Source organism: Mus caroli, chromosome 7 (assembly GCF_900094665.2).
Source record: "Mus caroli chromosome 7, CAROLI_EIJ_v1.1, whole genome shotgun sequence".
Lineage (NCBI taxonomy): Eukaryota > Metazoa > Chordata > Mammalia > Rodentia > Muridae > Mus > Mus caroli.
This window is the reverse complement of record NC_034576.1, coordinates 105,766,553-105,789,361: the sequence shown is the minus strand read 5'-3', so window position 1 is coordinate 105,789,361 and position 22,809 is coordinate 105,766,553. Positions and strand designations below refer to the sequence as shown.

The window sequence follows — 22,809 nt, the reverse complement described above, 5'->3', positions numbered from 1 at the left end:
TTTGCTGATATAAAATTCCAAATAAATATTTTTCTTTCAGAGGTTTGGAAAAATTATTTTATTCTATTCTTCCTCTAAATATTGATTTGGAAGACAACTTGGATTTCTTAGCATTGCTTTTAAATTTGACATACCTATTTTCCTTGCTTCCATTTATATTTTGGTTTTGAAGCGTAGAATTTTCATTAGAGGGGTATTTCACTTGTTTGTTGTGTTATATGTGAAACAAAACTTGTGAATCTTGTATGTTTGTGTCTGTATTTTTGTGTTTAATATGATTTCTTCTAGCTTCACTTATTTTTCTACAATAATGGGATTTAATTATTCTCATTATTAAAATATAGTTGACTAAATGTATATATAAATATGTGTATATGTATATATTATACAATGTAATGTTGATAAAAGAATAAATTGTGAAAAGGTTAAGTGAAGCTAAGAAACTTATAATTATTTTTATTTTTATTATTTTCATTGTGAAAACATATAAGCAGAATCTTGCTAATTTTTAAGTTTATAATACTTTCTTGTTAATCAATTCACAATGTTATAAAGTACATATCTGGAATTCAGTCATCAAATCCAAACAAAATATTTTACTTTACAGTCTTTGGCATGTAGTTCAGTTGATACAATGCTTGTTTAGGATATTAAAAGTCTAGATGTAGTCCTAACCATGGCATAAAACTGACCCTGGTGACACATGCTTATAATTCAAAAATTCAGGAATTCAGGAATCAGAGGACCTCAATTGTCTGGGTCAGGCTTCCTCTGCCTTTCTGAAGAGTCCTGCTGGCATCAGGATTATTCAGCCAAATCCAGGGAAAACCAGATAGCTAAAGAATAAAATAAAATCACAATCAACAAGAGCCAGGGCAATGTAGCAGTACCAGAGCCCAGATTTCCTGCAAGGGCAAACCTTGCATATCTTAACAAAACTGAGGCACAAGATCTTAAATCCAATCTTGTAAAGATGATAGGGGTCTTTAAAGAGGAACTGAATAAATTCTTAAAGAAATACAGGGAAATATATTCAAACATATAAAGGCCTTTAAAGAAGACATTAATAAACATGAAGAAATACAGGAAAATGCAATCACATAGGTAAAGGATACAATAACACTATCCAAGAACCGAACATGGAAATAGAAGCAATAAAGAAAGCAGCGACAAAGTAATCCTGAGATGAAAAATCTAGGAAAGAGAATAGGAACTACAGACACAAGCATCACTAACACAGCCAAGGATGGAAGAGAAAATCTCAGGCATAGAAAATAGGAAGAAAGAAATCAATACATCAGTCAAAGAAAAAGCAAACTCTCAATGTTCCTAATGCAAAACATCCAGTAAACTTGGAGCACTATAAAAAGACCAAACCTGAAAATAATAGGAATAGCAGAAGAAAATTCCAAGCTCATAGGTCCAGAAAGCTTCTTTAACAAAATCATAGAAGAAAACTTCTCTAACCTAAAAAGGTGGTAACTACCAAGATACAAGAAATACAACAAACACCAAATAGACTGGACCAGAAAATAAATTATTTGATGACACATAATTATCAAAACAATGACCTAATAGAACAAAGAAAGAATATTAAAAACTGCAAGGGCAAAAGGCCAAGTAATATATAAAGGCAGACGTATCAGAATTACACCTGACTTCTCACCAGTGAAGGCCTTGAGTAGATGTCTTATAAACCTTAAGGAACCGAAGATGCCAACTCAGATTACTTTACAAAACAAAATTTCTAGTCACTATAGATGGAGAAACTAAGATTTCCATGAAAATAATTTAACACTGTCTTTACACTAACACAGTCCTACAGAGGATGCCAGGAGGAAAACTCCAACCCAAATGACATCTGCTCATTTACATTCACAGCAGCTTTATTTGTAATAACCAAAAGTAGAAACAATCTAGATGTCCCTCAACTGAAGAATGGTTAAAGAAAATGTGGTCCATTTACATTTACAAATGAGTATATCTATTCAGCTGTTAAAAGCAATGATATCATGAAATTTGCAGCTAAATAGATGGAAGGAGGAACAACTCATCTCGAGTGAGGTAACCCACACCCAGAAAAACAATAATGATATGAACTCACTTATGAGTGGATATAGCCATAAAGCAAAGGATAACAATGTTACAATTCACAGACCCAGAGAAGATGAGTATCACAGAAGGTTTAAGGAGGAACAAATAAATCTTGATGGGAAGGAGAAATAAAATATACATTGTGGATGGAGGTGGGGTAGGAACAGGAGGTATCCTGTTGAGGAATGATGGAGAGAGAGAATACTCGGAGAAACAACTGGAATGGGAGGGGTGGGCATCTTGGGGTTTATCTAGAAACCTACTGCAATGGAAATTTCCAGAAATCTACAAGCATGACCCTAACTAAGACTCCTAGTAATGAGGGCATCTGGAGCCTGAATTGGCCATCTCCTTTAGTCAGGCAAGAATTCCAGTGGAGGAACTTTAACACCAACACAGCCACATAACCTAAAATTTTCCTGCTTTCAAGAAGTGTTGGGATAAAGATGTCATAGAAATTGTGGGAGTGGCCAACAAATGACTGGTCCAACCTGAAACCACAAGAGGAAGCCTACCCTTGACCCTGCCTGGAAGGCCACAATCTAGAAGCTAGACAGCCCATAGGCCTAGGATTGAACCAAATATGTATGATGTCAAAACAAATGTCAATGAAATGATGCCTAAGGATAGTCTGCTATATTAGTAGATTGGTGCCTAGCATAATCATCAGAGAGGCTTTATCCAGCAACCAGTGAAAACAGATGCACAGACCCATAGCCAAACATTAGGAGAAGCTTTGGGAATCCTGTGGAAGAAGGAAAGAAAAAATTGTAGGAGCCAAGTAGTTAAGGAAACCACAAGATAACCCACAGAACTAAGTAAACCTGGCCCATAAGAGCTCACAGAGACTGAACTGATATCCAGAGAGCCTGCATAGAACTAATCTAGGCCCTCTGCATATAATTACAGTTTTTGTAGTTTGTTCTTGTGCAACTTCTAACAGTGTGAACAGGGACTGTCTCTGAATCCTTTGGAGATATTTTCCTCATACTGGGTTGCCTTGCCTAGCCTTAATATGAGGGAAGATAACTTGTATTGCTGCAATTTGGTATGTCAAGTTTGTTTTATATCCATGGGAGGTCTGTCCTTTTCTGAATAGAAATGGAGGAAGAGTAGGGTTGAGGCAAATGTAGAAAGAAGGTGGACTGGAAAGTCTGGAAAGAAAGAAGGAAAGGAAACTGCAGTTGGGATGTTAAAAAAATCATTAAAATTATAATAATAAATCAATAAAATTAATGTTATAAAACAGTTCATAAAATATTCTAATATATGTAAATGAACAATCCAGTATCTTGTAGAAATGACATCACAAATTGCCTCTAGAGAAATAAAGAAGATTCTGTGTTGGGTAGAATTCAATTTTGCTTTTTCCATTATTTTATTTATTTATTTGTTTGTTTGTTTGTTTTACATCCCAATTACAGCCCCTCCTCTCCTCAGCCTCCCCCCTCCCCCCCGGTCACACAGCTCCTCCTCTACCACCCTTTCCCTTCACCTCTAAAAATGGGGAACACCATTCTTCTGGTACCAACCGTCCCTGGCACCTCAAGTCACTAGGCACATCCTTTTCCACTGAGGTCAGTGGAGGCAGCCCAGGTAGGGAAGCATGATCCACAGGCAGGCAACAGAGTCAGGGTAAGCTCCGCTCCATTTGTTGGGGGAACCTTCATAAGACCAAACTGTACATCTCTACATATGTCTGGGAACCCTAGGTTCAGCCCTTGTATACTCTCTGGGAGTCCCAAAAGGTCTAGGTTATTTTATTGTGTTGGTCTTCTTGTGGAATCCCTATCCTCTCCTGGTTCCTCAATCCTTCCCCCAACTCCTCCCCAAAACCTCCAGAGCTTGGTCTAATATTTGACTGTGGTTCTCTGCATCTATTTTGGTCAGCTGATGTGTGGAGCCTCTCAGAGGACAATTATGTTAAACTCCTGTCTGTGAATCCAGGCTGTTGACCCTCTGAAGACAATTCAGCACGTTGCTCCACCTCCCCCCCACCCAAATTGGCAGGAATTGTTACTGCATTCATTTATGCCCATCTCACATAGGACATCTGTATGCCTAGGCCAGCAGTGACAAATTTAGCTGTCAACAGTTTTTCTTGCCAAAACAATTCTTTGTACAAGGATTTTCCACAATTGTTATTTAAACATAGCCAATAATTTGGACGATTGTGAGGATCTAAAAGACTCTTGGTTCTCTGGTCCCTGCTGAAGAATTGCCACTTGTGTGAATACCCTAGGAGCAAGGGGTTTTCTGTGTCAATGTCCTCCTGGATACAGTGGGCCAACCAGTGAAACTGTCACTAATTCCTGTGGAAGGAAAGCCTGCCAACATGTAGACACGTGCCATAAAGACACTGAGCATCCTACCTGTAACTGCCCTGCGGGATATGCTAGAAGGTTCTGTTAGACAGATCATAATGAGTATGCTTCCAGCCCTTGTCCCAATGGAAATCTGTGACAGGATGGAATCAATGGCTTCTCCTGTTTCTCTGTACCTGGAAACCAAGGCAGACATTGTGACTTCTGGTGTGAAAAGTGAGTTGGAAATTGATGAATATGGATCTCAGTCATGTCTACATAGTGCCATGTGTCAGGATACTCTTAGGACTTACTTCTCTGACTATGCACCTGGATTCCATGGAGACAACTGTGAACTCAACTTTGATGAATATGCCAGTCAGCCACATCTCCATGGAGGTCTATGTGTGGATAGAGAAGATGAACACTACTGTGGCTGCATGAGTAATGGATTTACAGGGACACACTGTGGGACTTCAATATGTCTTTCAATTTGATTGTAACTTCTATGTTGTATATAATTTTTAGAACATTTTATCTGAAATGAGTATAGATATTAAAGGACGTTAATTGGAGAACAAAATCATTTGTTACATCTATAATCCTTTTATGAAATATTCTGAGAAATAAAATAAGTATATTTATTTAAAATTATAAAATAGAAAATGTTATAGAAGAGCACTGTTTGTTGTTTGAGAATATTTTAACAAATCACTTCAAAAGGTGACAGTCATAGCTTAAGTTTCTACATTACAAATTGTAGAGGAACTGGCCTTATATCATGTGTCCAAATGAACATTTTTGGTTTGGGTATAGGATGTTTTCCATGGAGCGTAGATTGAAAAAAACAAAGGTGAAAAAATTAACAGACAATGACTAGAATATACTACATTGATAGAAAGGCTGTTTATATTGAATTACAAAGCCTCACTTATGATCATACAGTGAGACTAAATGTAGTATAAATCACTGACAAGTCAAAGCTTTTAAGTACTAAATGACCTTCCTTGAAAGTGGGTGTTTCCACTTGCAATTTCTGCACTGAGTCTTACATATTTTAGAGATAACTCAATTTCAAATTATAGACTTGGACAGAATACCAAGCCCATAGAACTAAATATTTGGATTAAATTGTTTTCATGATTTATCAAGTGTTAGGATGTCTCAAAATATACAAAAGGAGACAAAATGAATGCAAATAACATGACTAATCAAAGTTATGCATAAGATGGACCTAAGGAATTACAGAAGGAAGGAGGGAAGAAATAAAAAGAGAATGGGTGGAATGCAAGAAGGGAGGAAGGCAAGAAGGAAAGAAGGGAGAGAAGAAAGGAAAGAAGGTAGGGAAGGGGGAGGGGAGGAAGGAATAAGGGATGGAAGTATGGAAGGAGTCCTTGCCAATATTTGATTTGTCTCTACAAGATGGAACCCATAGCTGACACTTCTCATTTTAGAGAGAATTTATGAGTACTAGGACACAGAGTATCATAGCATACTCCATGATCTTCTGGCCCTTACAATCTTCATGACCCTTATTCAACAAGGTTCCCTGAGTCTTAGATGAGAGCACGTTTTACAGATGTATCCACTGTATGTGAATTATGTCTATAGAAATAGAAGTTAAGTCAATATGTGAAATAAATGACAAGAATATCATATAGTAAAATTTCAATTGAACTTCGCAAATGTAAGTAAATCAGATGACAACAGATTAACTTTATAAAGGGAGATAAAGAAATAGAACCATTGAACCATAACTCTTTGAAGATATTTTGTGTACTATGTGATTTAAAGCACGGGACATGCATGGGTTTGCACTAATTCTTCTGAGAGTATGTTTTGGCTGTTAGCTTGGCGCACTTCTATCAATGGGAGTAGATATATCTCTGACTATTTTGCTTGCGTCTGAGACTTCTTTTTTCTCCTATTGGGTTGCTTTATCCAGTCTTGATTTTTAGAGCTTTTCCCTTGTCTTACTGTATCTTGATTTGTCCTGTTTGGCTGTCAACTCTTGAAGACCTGCTCTTTTCTGAAGAGGAAATAGAAGGGGGCAAGACATAGGGGAGAGGGGAGGTGGTAGGATCTAGGAGGAGTAGAGAGAGTATAAACTGTGCTTAGGATATAAGTATGAGAGAAGAATCTATTTTCAAATAAATAGATAGAAGATAGATAGATAGATAGATAGATAGATAGATAGATAGATAGATAGATATACAGGTACTTCAATTGTTCATATCAGGTGAAAATCAAGTCTTTCTTAGTAACATACTGTAGAGATTCTTAGCATTTAAAATCAGTATACCCACAAGTCCCATAAGTAAAGATGAAGAAATTTACTTGACCCATATGCATATATGAAATTCTCAAATAACAAAATTTAAAATAGCATGAACATTCCAACTCAGTCTACTATTAAAAATCCAGAGATTAATACAATGCATGCAGGAGTACATTGCTACTAAGCAAATCCATTCCTCCATGCTATGTCTTTTTTTTTTTTTAATTTACGTTTCAAATGCTATCCTGAAAGTTACCTATACCCTCTCCCCCCCACCTCCTCCCCTACTGACCCACTACCATTTCTTGGGCCTGGCTTTCCCCTGTACTGGGGGATATAAAGTTTGCAATACCAAGGGGCCTCTCTTCCCAGTGATGGCCAACGAGGCCATCTTCTGCTACATGTGGGGAAAAGCCTCCATGCTATGTCTTACAGACCACATTTTGAGACAGAATTCACAATGCCTACAGCAGATAGTTCAGAAATAGTTTGAGAAGCCAGGTAGAAATTTAAATAAAAAATAATTTGGATCCAGTAGTAATTATAGTCCAAAGAGGAAAAACATATTTAACAAACTAGATTTAAAAACAACAGTATTCCTATTTTGTTCACTAACTTATCTCAAAAATATGTTCCCTTATGCTTCAGAAAATGCTTCAGAAAATTTGTTAAAACCCAACAAAGAAAGACTTCAAACCAATTCACTTAGGAGCATAGATGCAAAATACTAAAAAAAATTCAAAAACTGAATCCAAGAACACAGCTGTACTGGCTAATTTTGTGTCAACTTGATACAAGCTTGAGTTATCATCACAGAGAAAGGACCTTCAGTTGGGGAAATGCCTCCACAAGATCCAGCTGTAAGGTACTTTCTCAATTAGTGATCAAGGGGGTAGGTCTCCTTGTGGGTGCTGCCATCACGGGGCTGGTAGTCTTGGGTTCTATAAGAGAGCAGGCTGAGCAAGCCAGGTGAAGCAAGCCAGTAAGAAACATCCCTCCATGGCCTCTGCATCAGCTCCTGCTTTCTGACCTGTTTGAGTTCCAGTCCTGACTTCCTTGGTGATGAACAGAAGTATGGAAGTGTAAGCCAAATAAACCCTTTCCTCCCCAACTTGCTTCTTGGTCATGATGTTTGTGCAGGAATAGAAACCCTGACTAAGACAACATCAAAAACATTATTCACCACAATGAAATAGGTTTCATCCCAGGGATCCAGGAATAGGTGGTTCAATATAAGTAAATCCATCAATATAACCCACTAATAAACAAACTCATAGAAAAAATCACATGATCATCTTATTAGATGCTGAAAAACCTTTGACAAAATACCATGCTCCTTCATGTTAAAAGTCTTGGAGAGGTTAGGAATTCATGGCACATGTACAAACATAGTAGAAGCAATATATAGCAAGTCAACAGTCAACATCAAATTATATGGAGAGAAACTTGAAGCAACCTCATTAAAATCATGGGAAAGATAAGGCTGTCTACTCTCTCCCTACATATTATATAGTTCTGAAGTTCTAGCTAGAGCAATAAGACAACTGAAAAAGATCAAGGAGATAAGAATTGGAAAGGAAAAACTCAACATATCACTATTTGCAGATGATATGATAGTATACATAAGCGACCCCCAAAATCCTACCAGAGAACTCCTACAGCTAATAAATACCTTCAGCAAAGTGGTTGGATACAAAATTAACTCAAATAAATCAGTAGCCTTCCCCTACTCAAAGGATAAATTGTCTAAGAAAGAAATTAGGGAAACAACACCCTTCACAATAGTCACAAATAGTAAAAAATGTCTTGGTGTAATTCTTACCAAGCAAATGAAAGATCTGGCTGACAAGAACTTCAAGTTCCTGAAAAAAGAAATTGAAGAAGACCTCATAAGATGAAAAGATCTCTCATTGGATTGGTAGGATTAAACATAGTAAAAATGGCCATCTTGCTAGAAGCACTATACAGAGTAAATGCAATCCCCATCAAAATTTCAACACAATTCTTCACAGACATAGAAAGAGCAATTCTCAACTTCATATGGAAAAACAACCCAGAATAGCCAGAACAATTCTCAACAATAAAAGAACTTCCTGGGGAATCATCATCTTTGACCTCAAGCTCTATTACAGAGCAATAGTGATAAAAACCCCATAGAGACAATCAATGGAACAGAATCAAAGACTCAGAAATAAATCTGCACACCTATGGACACTTGTTGTTTGATAAAGAAGCCAAAACCATGCAGCGTAAAAAAGAAAGAATCTTCAACAAATGGTGATTGGTCTAACTGGCAGACTGCATGTAGAAGAATGCAAATTCATATTTATCACTATGCACAAACTTCAAGTCCAAGTAGATCAAAGACCTCAACATAAAACTTAGTACACTGAATCTAATAGGAGAAAAAGTGGAAAATAGCTTCAAACACATTGGTACAGAGGGAAATTTCCTAAACAGAACTCCAATGGCTCATGTTCTAAAATAACCAATGGATAAATGGGATCACATGAAACTGAAAAACTTCTGTAAGCCAAAGGATACTGTTGATAGGACAAAACTACAGCCTACAGCTTGGGAAAAGTGTTACGTTTCATTAACTCACCATTTTCTTTTAGTAACATCCACTTAACTCTTGAAAATATTTGTTTTCTAGATTTAACAGAATCAAAAGGTTTAAGCAAAATATCTTTATACTGTGGAAAGTAATATAGGACATTATTATTGATCTCAGTTTGGGGATTTATGTAAGAGTTGTCTTGTTATCTGAATATCTTCAGAAATTGAGTGCTTTTGTTTAAAAAAAGCAAATAAAGCCAAGTTTTAATTCTCTATGCTAAAAAGACAAAGATATTCTGACATTGATGTTTGGATCCAATATCTTAAAGGCAAAACATTATTAACAACACTTACATTTAAACATTTAATGAAGGAATACTATATATATTTAAGGGAGAACAAAGAATGTTTTCTAGTTGCTTTTTTCTAAACTTTATGTTTCTTTAATTTCCTCAGGATTCTGTCACGAATCTGCTTAGTTTTCACACTGTAGACAATAGGGTTCATGAGAGGAGGAACCAGTAGGTATACATTGGCCATGAGCACGTGGACAATTGGGGAAGCATTCTGCCCATAGCGACGGATCATGGATAGCCCAATCATTGGTGTATAGAAAGTAAGTACAGCACAGATGTGGGAAATGCAAGTGTTGAGTGCTTTTATCCTTTCTGCTTTGGAGGCTATACTCAAAACAGTGCCCAGGATGAGGATATAGGAGAGGAGGAGAAGCAAAGAATCCAGTCCCATGGAGAAGATGACAACCATGAGGCCATAAATGCTGCTGACCCAGCGGCTGGATACCGTTGTCTTTATTAGGTCTTGGTGCAGGCAGAATGGGTAGGAGAGTATATTGATAACCCGATATTGAAGCCTCTTCAAGAGGAAGGAGGCTGGAAAGACCAGGGCTAAAGCTCTTCCAGCAATTGTTAAGCCAATTCCAACAATGACAGTATTGGTTAGAATAGCTGCATAGCGCAGAGGTTCCCGAATTGCTACAAAGCGGTCAAATGCCATGGCCAACAACACTGCTGACTCAATAATTGAGAAAACATGAATGAAGTACATCTGAACTAGACAAGCATTAAAGGGGATCTCCCGGGCTTGGAACCAAAACACACTGAACATAGTAGGTAAGGTCGTGGTGGAGAGGCCCAGGTCAGTGAGTGCCAGCATAGACAAAAAGTAGTACATTGGCTGATGGAGGGAAGACTCTGTTCTGATAATGAATAAGATGGTAATGTTCCCTGCAATAGAAGTGGCATAAACCAAAAATATAGGGATAGAAATAAGGCCATATCTAGTTTCAAGGCCTGGGAAACCAGTCAGAAGGAATCGAGGGTACAGGCTGGAATCATTGATGACAGACATTATGCTGATAGAGAACCTTTCAATCTGCAATGGAAGATATAAACATAGGAAATTAAGGTCAATTCCAGCTCTGTAATAATGAACAAAGCTTGGATTCCTACTCTGCACTAGGTATTTTAATTACTCCTCTGCTCATTATATTTAATTAGCCCTTGTATTTGCTAATCAACCCATTAATTTATTCTTTTATTTTATTGTATATTTATTAAGAACATTATAAAGGAAATATGGCAGTGTTAACATAGAAAGGTCTATAATAGATATCTTAAAGTTTGTGAAGATTAAGCTTGTGAATAGGGACTATACTAAATGTAAACTCTTCAAGCATAATTTTTTAAAACACATGGTGTTATCTAAACAGAGAAGATACTAACAAAATGGCAGAAATCCAAACTGAGGAAAGAGGGAGAATATTGTGTTATAAGTGTAAGTAAATGCTTCAGGACCAAAGTGGATCTTCATATAGGCTCCATAGCTAAATTTAAATTTAAAAATGGATGAGAAGTTTTTAAAAAATACAACTTGTGAGTTTACTTTTATTGATTATTCAAGAACTTGATATGAAATAATCAACTTGAAAAGATTTATTTTTGTTTCAAAGTGGAATCAGTGTAAAAATAATATAAATGTTTGTAAATAAAAAAAGATGGAGGAAGCTTTTAGAAGCTTATTGCTAATAAAATAGTGGGTGAAAGTAATTTCTAGTAGTGAGTACCATGAGGAATATGCAGTTGTAAAGTTCAGGCAGAGGAAAAGGGAGACTGACAATACAGATCACCATGAAGTTTACAAATCTAGAACAGCTTTTATTTTATTTTGTTTTGTTTTTACTTATTTTATTGAATTTTGCCATTTGTTAAAATAAACAGAATAAAAGACCCATATAGAAACTTGGGGAAACAAGTGAGGAAGATAAATCCAGTCTTATAAGTTATGACAAGAATGAGATGTACATACCAAGAGGAATTGGAATATAAATTCCAAATGAGGAATTTGTAATGCCTCACAGAGAAAGGATGGGAAAACACTTCACAGATAAACAGAAAGTACATAAATGCAGGAGTGCAGTGTCCAGTTCAAGAAGAGTTGTGAGCTCCCTAAGCACCAGGCAGAGTTATCCACAGATTGGGTATGCTAGGCACCGAACATAACCAACCTTTTATTTAATATAGAATATGTTAAAATTCTACATCAAAATTCTTATTATCCATTTACCAAGTTTTACTCTTCTATCAACATAATCATACTGGAATTTTCCCTGAGTAGTTTAATTATAAAATAACTGAGTATGTAATTCTCTACAGAGACAACACAAGTTTTCCATAGTGATGATAATATCCTTCCTTTTAAGATAGAAAAAATAAAGAAAAGGAAAGAGTTTATGTGTGTATTATCTTTTACATTGTGATCTTAATGCTATAATAATATTACATCTTAGGAATTACTGCTTTTTATACATTACCCCTACTTCCCTTACTTTGTTGTCATAAGTTTCTGGTCTGCTTCATCACTGAGTAATAAGGATCTTTTGGGTACCCAAAATTATTTTCTTTCTTCCTTATACACACTCTCAGTGGTCTGAGTTTTCTTTAGTCTCCTTCTCAGGGAGGCACGTCAAGGTTCATGTCTTGGGTAACTAACTCTCTTACTACTTTGAAATATTCCCAATTTAGAGGATTCAGTCTTACATTATTGGTTATAAACATGGGCACCTGCTTTCAATGACTGTCCATCTAGAGGCAGGGAAAGTCAGATGGCAATTGTAGTCTTACTGCTTTAACTATTTTAGACAGAGCACTAAACTTCCTTGAACATAAAAATAAAGTAGTATTAACTACAGAACTTTATTAATATTTAAGATGTTTGAGGAAAATAAATGAAATACCACACACAGCATCTGATACTAAAATAATATGATCTCAAGGGAAGAAAAATACTGGTCAAAATGATGATTATTAATATTAAACATGGCAACCACAGTCACTGACTCAAAGACACTATGATCAATAGCTCTATGCAAGATCAAGTAGGATTTGTAAGTGCTGACAATATTTGCTGGAGTGAGGAAAACAGGAATTCAAAGTGTCATCAGCCAGTACCTCTATATCACCAGTTTTGACACTAATCTTATTTAGTATTTTACAGTCCTGTCTTTGGACAACAACGTCAGTACTGAATTCCCACCATAGACACTACATTCTCTCACCTCAAGGTTATTTTTAATAGATTTTGAGGACAATAGTCTGGCAGGGTTGGGAAAACGGATATTTTATCCCTTTCCTCTGTCCCAGAGCAGTAATTTCACTTAATCCAAGATCAGCAGAGGTGCTCAACTTCCTTTCAATGTACTAGATTCTTTAAATATATAATGCAGCAATATTATTCTTACCTCAAGGCACAGGTACACCTGAGTCTTTACGTGCAGACAGGCATTCACTCTGACTCAGACTGACTAAGTTTCCAGTGTATCAATCTGGTATCTAAAGCCACTGAAGATTGGAATAAAATAATAATAATAATAAGACACACAGTGTGTCCTGTGGCATAGAGTTCTTTATGGAAACACTGTTACCTTGAAGCAATATTCAGTATCTTTGGTGACTCCAGAGCCTACAGAGGGTATTTTATACCTTGGATATGTTTGACAATATCCAGTCAGGTGCGGCATTGTCACCTTGCTTCTTATTAAAGAATCTGGACTTCTCATCCCTTTTGATGGGTACATTACCTCTAGCACATTTTCTTTTTCTCAATAAAACCTTTGGGGATAATAATTTATGGCAAAGCCATTTATCATTCCCCAGGGCAGATGGTAGACAGGTCAACCCAGCCTCTCAGCCTGGGAAGCAATTCAGGAGTGCCTTAAGAATCATTTGATGAAGAAAAACACTGGTCTTCTTTATGTTTTTCTTGAAACTCTATTCAAAAATATTGTAAAAAAAATCTTAGTCCTGAATACCATGTTTAATTTACTATGTCAAATACTTGACTAAGGCATATAACATTAAAGATTATTTCTCAGTGATTTCTGTGAAGCAAGCATAAGCTGATATCCAAAGAAGTACATAATACACAAAAATGAACATTCATGAACACCATTTATTTATTATAAAATTTAAACCAAATTATTATAAATATAACTGTGGAACATGCACACACACACACACACACATTCTTTTGTATTTGATTCAGTCACCAAAACACTTTAATATTAAACTCAAACTGACTATCATCTTTTAAGAAAAGAATCACTTTATTATATAAATTGAGAAAGATATTTTTCTAGATTTAAAGTTAATGACAATAGAAAATATATTAAACTCAAAATTAACGATAATTTTTCATGTGATTAAGTACAAAAGTCTACAATGAACATCAATCTTAGTTGGAAAATATAATAGTAAGACAATATCTTCCATAGATAAAAAGATAATTATATTTATGTTCAGCTCTAAAATCTGTGCAGTGTAATTCAATATAAATAGATGAGGAAAAGACAGAGATTCAAAATAAAATAACTTTATTATTATTCACAGGCAATAATAATGAAGTATTTGCAAATGAAAAAATCTTAATGAAATCTTAATGAAAAGTCAGAAAAAACAGTAAGTTAATTCATCAAGGTTAGGAACTTACAAAGTTTTATTTCTAAATCCATTTCTTAGTGTCAGTAAGAAGAAAATGATATCCCAACTACATTGTTTATTCTGGCCTCAAAACTACAGAGGAAGAGAAACTAATAAAGGATTGACCAGACACTAACACTTATAACTTTAAATTTTATTGACATAAATTTAAGACTATTTATAAAACTAAGAGATATATATGCTACAGATTAGATAATGTAATATTTTAAGAATAGTTAATTACTACAAATCCACTATAAGCTCAAACTTTTTAAAAGACAAACACACAAACAACATAAATACCAAAGGAAGAAAGAAAGAAAGAAAGAAAGAAAGAAAGAAAGAAAGAAAGAAAGAAAGAAGTGCTGAATTGTTGGTTTCACACCATCTATAGTACTATTAAATTGAAGCAAATACAAAAATTTATTGTATCAGTACAGAGAGACAAAAATTATTTTCACAAATATGCTTACATTGCACAATACATCATTGAAATTCAAGATTAGTGCTTAAACAGTTGATTCTTTGGGAACTATGCTTTGATCTTATCTTACCCTGCAGAAAAGTAAATTCTACAAAAGTTGTATATCCAAACATGAAAAGTAGGTCATAAAATTTCAAAATCACATAGAAAAACAAGTTACCTATATCTCTCTCACTTCAAGCATATCCTCCACTACCTACACTACAAGAATATAGCTGAATTCAGTGAAGAATTTTTCCTTTGTGAGTACCATGATGTTGGTACCATGACATTGGCCAATGCAGAATGCTGAAGAGACAGTGTAGGTGAGTCTTTTGCATTTCTGTTTGATTTTACTTCTACTATACAGAGACCAAAGACAAGCAGAGCAGACATTCCTTGACATTCATCCCTCCAATTTTAACCTTAGGCAAATTGCTCAGCTCTTTCTAAATCTGGCAGTCACTACTGTACTTGGCATCTCAACTATGATCACTCTGCACACTAGAGGGGATGTTTTCAGTTTATTAGTCAACACTGTCTTCTCTTCCCATCCATAATTTAAGAGGGATCCGTTTGCCATTCTCAACTGTTTTCCTATTTGATGGTTCCTTCAACATGGTCCTGAAGGCAGTTCTGGGTTGCAAATAGTGGATAATCTATTCCTCACAGGAATGTTTGTTTTGTTTTGGTTTGGTTTGGTCTCAAAGCAGTTTGTGTAAACCTTTTGGGTATAGAGTGGGTGGAATGAACTCCAATCTATTTTTTATCCTTCTTTGGATAACCACATTAATGCTAATGTGCCATTTAGATTTATATTTATCCCCCATACACTTAATTGCTGAGAGGTTAAGAGTTGAGATGAACGAATATTTCCTGATGCTGTGAAAATTTTGGTGTAGTTGCTATCTCTAAATTGGACCCCAAGTAACATATTAAATAGATATATATTCCTTTTCTTTTTCCTTTTTTCTTCCTTCCTTTCTTTACTTTTTTTTTGTTCATTTTTGTTTGGTTTGTGTTTTTTTTTATTAGATATTTTATTTATTTACATTTCAAATCTTACCCCCTTTCCTGGTTTCCCATCTGAAAATCCCCTATCCCCTCCCCCTTCCCCTGCTCACCAACCCACCCACTCCTGCTTCCTGAGCCTGACATTCCCCTACACTGGGGCTTAGAGCTTTCACAGGACCAAGGGCCTCTCTTCCCACTGATGACTGACTAGAACATCCTCTGCTACATATGCAGCTGGAGCCATAAGTCCCACCATGTGTTTTCTTTGGTTTGTGGCTTAGTCTCAGGGAGCTCTGAGGGTAATGGTTAGTTCATATTGTTGTTCCTCATATGGGGCTGCAAATCCCTTCAGCTCCTTGAGTACTTTTTCTAGCTCCTTCATTGGAGACCCTGTGCTCAGTTCCATAGATGGCTGTGAGCATCCACTTCTGTATTTGTCAGGCACTGGCAGAGCTTCTCAGGAGACAGCTATATCAGGCTCCTGTCAGCAAGCACTTGTTGGCATCCACAATAGTGTCTGTTTTTGATGATTGTATATGGGATGGATCTCCAGGTGGGGCAGTCTCTGGATGATCATTCCTTTAGTCTCTGCTCCACACTTTGTAACTCAAAACAGGACTTCTCTATATAGCCCTGGCTGTCCAGGAACTCACTCTGTAGGCCAGGCTTATTGGGAACTCCTGCCTCTGCCTACCAAGTTCTGGGGTTAAAGGTATATGCCACCATGTCCACAATAGATGTTTCTTAAAAATAAATAAAACAAATAAAAAATAAAAATAAAATAAATACATATATTAACCTTTATTTAAAATGAAGAATTCAAAATATCATTGCCTTTATTTACATATTTATTGATTTCAGACAGTCTTTTTGACCCACAACTCCACTGGTTCTCCCTGTCTTTGTCCTGCTGAGATGGGGTTATGGACATGCCTGGCCATTCCCAGAATCTAGCTCGGTTCCTCATGCTCACACAGCAAGCACTTTAAAACCCTAGCTCTCCTTCATTATTCAGGTCAGGCATACTGATGTTCATACTGAACTGTTGTTTACATATCCACAGTATTTAAAGAAATGGCTACCACAATACATATTTCATTTGTCCTCATATATTTGACTTGGGTTACAAAATAAGAACTAAAATTTACATTTGTGTTTTATAATTTGGAGGAGACTGGGCACATAATGCTTTGTTAATGGGGCAGTTATGGTCCCATGCTCAAAAAGTACACAATTCAACTGAGAATAAAGTAAATACATATGAAATAATAAAGTATTACTCATAAAGGCTAACATCCTAGTAAAGACGACAAAGAAATGAATTATCTACAATAAAGTAATTGAAAATGCAACATAAAGACCTGTACACACTTGAAAGAAAGGAAGGAAGAAAAAGAAAGAAAGAAAGAAAGAAAGAAAGAAAGAAAGAAAGAAAGAAAGAAAGAAAAGAAGGAAGGAGGAAAGAAAGAGAGAAAGAAATAGAGAGAGAAAGAAAGAAAGGAAGAAAGAAAGAAAGAAAGAAAGAAAGAAAGAAAGAAAGAAAGGAAGGAAAGAAGGAAGGAGGAAAGAAAGAGAGAAAGAAATAGAGAGAGAGAGAGAAAGAAAGAAAGAAAGAAAGAAAGAAAGAAAGAAAGAAAGAAAGAAAGGAAGGAAGGAAGAAAGAAAGAAACAAACAAACAAACAAAGAAACAAAGAAAGAAACATAGAAAGAAACAAAGAAAGAAAGGAAGGAAGAGAAAGGAAGAGAGAAAGGAAGAAAGGAAGGAAGGAAGAAAGGAAAAAAGAAAGGAAGGAAAAAAGAAAGGAAGGAAGGAAGAAAGAAGACTATTGTCAAATGAAATTGATTTCTCAGGTTTTTTCCCAGAAATACACACCACCTTTATTAGCATAACAGAAACTTCCAATTCATAAGGAAAATAGCATGAACCCAGCACCACCTGGGAATTATCAGGTCACATTACTGTTCTGATGACACCTGGCCACACTGAGGGTCACAGGACAACCCCATCATAGCTGCTGCAAGACCACACTTCTGCCATAAGAGTTTCATCATCAAAGTTGCACACAGACTTGTTTTGATGCGTTTGAGTGGGAAGGATAGATGTGGAGAACAGAGTCTTGCTTTTCAAACTAAAAACAAAAAGGAAACTAGGAACTAGATGAGCAATGTCTCCTCCAGTCTGCTAGAGCGCTCTATGGGTACTTGCTTCTCCCCTGCATCAAAAGGAGAGAAAGAAGGAGTGGCAGGGAACCAGGACACTAGCACTAGTAGGCTGCTCTGGTGACATTCAGCTCCATTCCCTTTCTGCTGATGGTAGTAGGCATCTATTCTGGCAGCTGCAGCTGCTTGATGGGGGAGGAAGGAGCCACCCACGCATCACCTCTTCTTAAAGCCATATTTTCTGCGTTCATAAAATTGGTCTGTCTTAGAGCTCCCCTAATTGACAATCTTTGGGCAATCTTTTGGAAGGGCAGAAGCTCTATCCTTCTCCTGAATGGTGCACTTTTTACAATAGTAGGCATCAGATACTCCAGGACCTCCATAGATCACACACCGGCCCAGGCAAGGTCCATGGTTACACTCATCACCTATGTGAACCAGGATGCAGGGACACACATAGGAATCACAGATCACACATTTGCCATCACATTTTTCACATAGTCTTCCAATACCAACACTTGCATAAAATCTGTATTACATTTAGCTATATTCTTTTCTAAGCCAGCAGCTGGTGAGTTCTTAATTTTTTAATATTGTTAAATCTATTTTTTCATAAGGAATGTTACTATGATAGTTTTAAAAAGTAAAAATTATATAGTTTTTCAAAAATTGAATTCCCATTACATGGATTTTTTTTTATTATTAAATCTCATAATAATCTTAAGTACAGAAAAAGGCCATAGTAATTATCACAATTTGGCCATCAGAACCTAAGTGATACAATGACTAAAATTAACTGAGACTGCATATTTAGAAGATAAAATAATTAGTTTATCCTAATTTAATCAAGTATGACCCAAGACCTATAGTCTATATTTTTCATGTAATAAAACAAATATCTTTTCTAATATTTCCCAGGGCAAAAATCAGAGAATATGAGTAACTTAAAACCTTCTACTTAACCTAAACTTGCGGAGAATTCCTAGACGAATCTGTTTTGTTCTCACACTGTAGACAACTGGGTTCAGCACTGGGGGTAGAAGCAGGTAGATGTCAGCCATGAGGATGTGGACTATGGGAGAGAGATGTTTCCCGAAGCGATGAACCATTGACACCCCAATTACTGGAACAAAGAAAATGAGTACCACACAGACATGGGAAACACAGGTATTCAGAGCTTTTAGTCGCTCTTCACGGGATGCAATACTCAGCACTGCATTCAGAATAAGAACGTAAGAAATAAGTATAAAGACTGAGTCCACACCTAGTGTAGCGATAACTACACATAGTCCATAGACGCTGTTGATCCTGGCATCAGAGCAGGACAGCCTCAGAACATCTTGGTGTAAGCAGAAGGCATGGGAGAGGGCATTGACGCGGCAATAGTGATAGCGTCTCAGTAGCAAAGGTGTAGGCAGAACAACTCCCATGCTCCGTAGCAAGCAGGCCATGCCAATCTTGCCAATCACACTGTTGGTGAGGATGGTAGAATAGTGCAGTGGACGGCAGATTGCTATGAAGCGGTCAAAGGCCATAGCCAGAAGCACTGAGGACTCAAGAAATGTGAATGTGTGGATGAAGAACAACTGAGCATAGCAAGCACTCGCCTGTATTTCTCGGACATCCAACCACAGCACTGTTAGCATTGTGGGAAGTGTAGACATGGACATACCTAGGTCAGTCAGTGCCAAGATGGAAAGAAAGTAGTACATGGGCTGATGGAGTGAGGTCTCTATCCAAATAACAGAAAGAATGGTTACATTACCAATGAAGGCTACTAAATAAGCCAGACAGAAAGGTACTGAGAGCCAAGAATGAACATACTCTAGTCCTGGAAAGCCCTTTAGGATAAATATGGGCTCTGTAACATCACTGCTATTCCAGGCAAGCATGGTGAGCCTCAAGTGGCTTGACAGGTTCTTCTTTATTGCTTAGTCAAATTTGTACCAGAACAAACAACACAACCAGGGCAAAAATATGCATTCCCTCTATGTTCACCTTGGAAGAAAGAAGAATTTGACAGTGGTTATTATATAAGAAATATTTTCTCAAATTATGGAATATCAAGAGTATGTGCCCAATAAATATAGTCATCTATAACAAATAACTTGGCAGATCTTTATCAGAAACACCAGAAAAATACACAATGTAGAAAAATACAGAAAGTTTTACTCTAAAATACAATGATAGAAGTAAAGAAAAATCAGAGTGAAAGCATAGGATTTTCACAAACTTCCTCAGAAATGCTCTGGAGTCAACTGGTGATTGCTGTTAGCTTGCAACCATGAAACGGAACTTACCTCGTGACTTCAGCACATGTCTTCAAAGATCTTTATTCCACATCATAGCTTAACACAGAAATCCTTCTGATGGTGGCTTTCTGTATGTTCTCTGACAAAAAAAAATATAAAAGCAATATATTTAACACTATTGTTTAGCATGTCTTAAAATATTAAAGGAGAGAATGTCAGTTTGCTGGTATTCATTTCTTGGAAAGAGAGGCCAAGAGACAGAGAGGAAGAGAAAGAGGCAGAGAAACAGAGAGTCTAAAAGATCAAGCCTAGAACATTGCATGTGCTAAGCAAACAACGGATGAGCTACACTTTCCAGCACGTATGATATTTCCTGATTCACTGTTTTCCCTTTCAGAAGACTGTTTATAACTTTTAAAAGAGCAGTCAATATAAATATTAAGTGTTGTATTTGCACTTACTGGGAACACAGAGGAAGCTCAGTGATGCAACAACACCTCAGGGTCTGCCTTATTTCTCCCTATAGACGCTGCCTCTCACTTAGGTAAATCAGCCCTGAACTAAAGGAAAAACTGCTTCAATTGAAACCTTAGCATTCTATAATGTGACTCCAACTGTTCAACAGTGATGCTGTATTATCCTGGTTGTGTTTTGTTTAAACATTATCTGATTATATCTCATTAAAGGTTTATATTTTTTTTAACTTTCCCTCTAATCTAACATGTGATAACAAAAGACTTAGGCTACCTGTACTTCCAAAGAAAATTTAAGTTACAGTAACCCATCTCTCACATGATGAAAAATTTTCAAATTTTTCCTCATCCTCTGTGGTAGACTGAGTCCTGAGTAGGAAAAGCGTGCTTCCACTGGGCCTGTGAGCTTTACTAATGCAATCTGCTCTCCTGCTAAGCAGAGCATTTACTTTCCTTAGCCACAAAGAAAATTATTTCTATTGAAGTCTCTGACATCATTTTCCTCACTCAGAACGTTTTCTGTATTTCATTTACCAATTGAGTTTATGAAAACAATCTAGACATTAGCATCAACATATGTAGCACACACAATAAATGTACAAAAATGCTCATATACACAGGCAAACATGTACACACACAGAGCTAGTGTTTTAGACACAATGGGAAATTTTCTCTTATTCCATGCCAGGACATTATTGTATGCAAAAATTTTCAACCTAATTACAAATCATATTTTCTTCAATTTTCAGATATTTCTGTAAATAACATGGGTTATGATTTTGTAATTGTCTTGCTCCTGTTCTGAATCTCCTTTATGCTGATTTTAATGTTTGGAAATTTTTAGTTACAGGGTTGTTCACATACTGAACCAAAGAATATAACAAACATTAATACCTTCTTTATACTTTAAAATTTTTCTGGTTCATGTATTTAAAGCATGCAGCACATTCATATTTTATGTATATAGATATAAATTACATTATATACAAGAAAATTATCCTATCACATTCAGATAACATTTTTTTGGATGTATATATGTGTGGTAAGAGCATCTAATATCTATTCACCAACTAAATTTGTTTAAATCAGTACATTATTTATTATAGTTCTTAGGCTATTAAATTTCTATTCTTATGCAAGTTTCATCCTTTGACCCATTTCATATTGTTGGCTATCGGTATTAGCTGGTATTCTACTCTGTATAACTTTGATTTATCACTCATCCCTCTCTCAGTATACTATTTGCCATGCTTTTCACTAGCCTTGATCTCTCTACTCTTCTCCTTACTTGGCTCGTTTTAATCTATTTTTCAAGTCACTGATTTGGTAGATTTGGGGGGTTGAGTATAATTAAATTACACTGAGACTGAGAAATGATTGAAAAACACTGGTAGTAATGACCATTGCTAATGACAGAGGCAAAGGGAAAACACTCGTGTCATACAGTAACCTCATTATAATTAAGAGAAAACTACTGAGGACAAGATGCAGTCTTCCCATCATCATAACTGTGGTCCTCAAAAACACTTGTCAAATGGCAAGTTTGTTGAAATTGCCAAAAAAAAATTGAATTTTTTTTAAAAAGTGGGACATGATGGATGTGTTTCTCATTTCAAAATTAACACCACTTGCCTCAATTACATACAAACGCTTTATAATAAATTTTGTTTCTGGAAGTATATTTTAACACATAATATGCTAAAACCCTCCCACCATTTATGTGTAATTGAAAACACTTACCTGAGATTTATGCATAAGACAATTGAATCATCAGGAAATTTTCGTAAGCCACCAATAGCCCATTTCACAGATGACTAATAGTTGTGCTGTTTCTTTCTGATCAAACTTTACTACTGTAGATAGTCATATTCTCTTTTTGTTTCTATTTCTGTTTCTTCCTCTTTGTCTTTTTTCATTTACTTTTTGAATGTCCCATTTGTCTCTCTTTCCTAATGCTATTTCTATTTCTTCTTTTTTTTTTAATCTAAACCTATGTCTTTTCAGTGTGTGATTCTGTTTTTCTATTTATTCTTTGCCTTTGTCTCTGCATTTTCCCTTGTATTTCTGTTTCAGTTCTTGGTACTCACCCTCACCTGAAATGAGTTAAGTCTGCACTGATTGCAGATGCTCTTTGATTCTGGAAGTCTTAGGGCTTCAGTTATTTATTACTCTGTGTCTATAAATATTCCTCATCTCTCCAGGGGTAGAACACAGGGGA

The 22,809-nt window shown here is 36.1% G+C and overlaps 2 protein-coding genes across 2 annotated transcripts; both read right to left on the bottom strand.

The window, feature by feature from the left end:
• Window positions 1-9,660: 9,660 nt before the first annotated feature.
• LOC110299493 (olfactory receptor 51G2-like) lies at window positions 9,661-10,605 on the bottom strand. The gene has a single exon (XM_021169204.1). The coding sequence runs from the start codon at window positions 10,600-10,602 to the stop codon at window positions 9,661-9,663; it is 942 nt and encodes a 313-aa protein (XP_021024863.1). The 5' UTR covers window positions 10,603-10,605.
• An 8,205-nt stretch (window positions 10,606-18,810) lies between these two features.
• Window positions 18,811-19,758, bottom strand: LOC110299280 (olfactory receptor 51L1). The gene has a single exon (XM_021168941.1). It carries the CDS (start codon window positions 19,756-19,758, stop codon window positions 18,811-18,813), a length of 948 nt encoding a protein of 315 aa, XP_021024600.1.
• Between the last annotated feature and the right edge of the window lie 3,051 nt (window positions 19,759-22,809).

Excerpts from the sequence above, each read along its gene's own strand:
- LOC110299493 (XM_021169204.1), bottom strand. The coding sequence starts at position 10,602 with ATGTCTGTCATCAATGATTCCAGCCTGTACCCTCGATTCCTTCTGACT.
- LOC110299280 (XM_021168941.1), bottom strand. The coding sequence starts at position 19,758 with ATGCTTGCCTGGAATAGCAGTGATGTTACAGAGCCCATATTTATCCTA.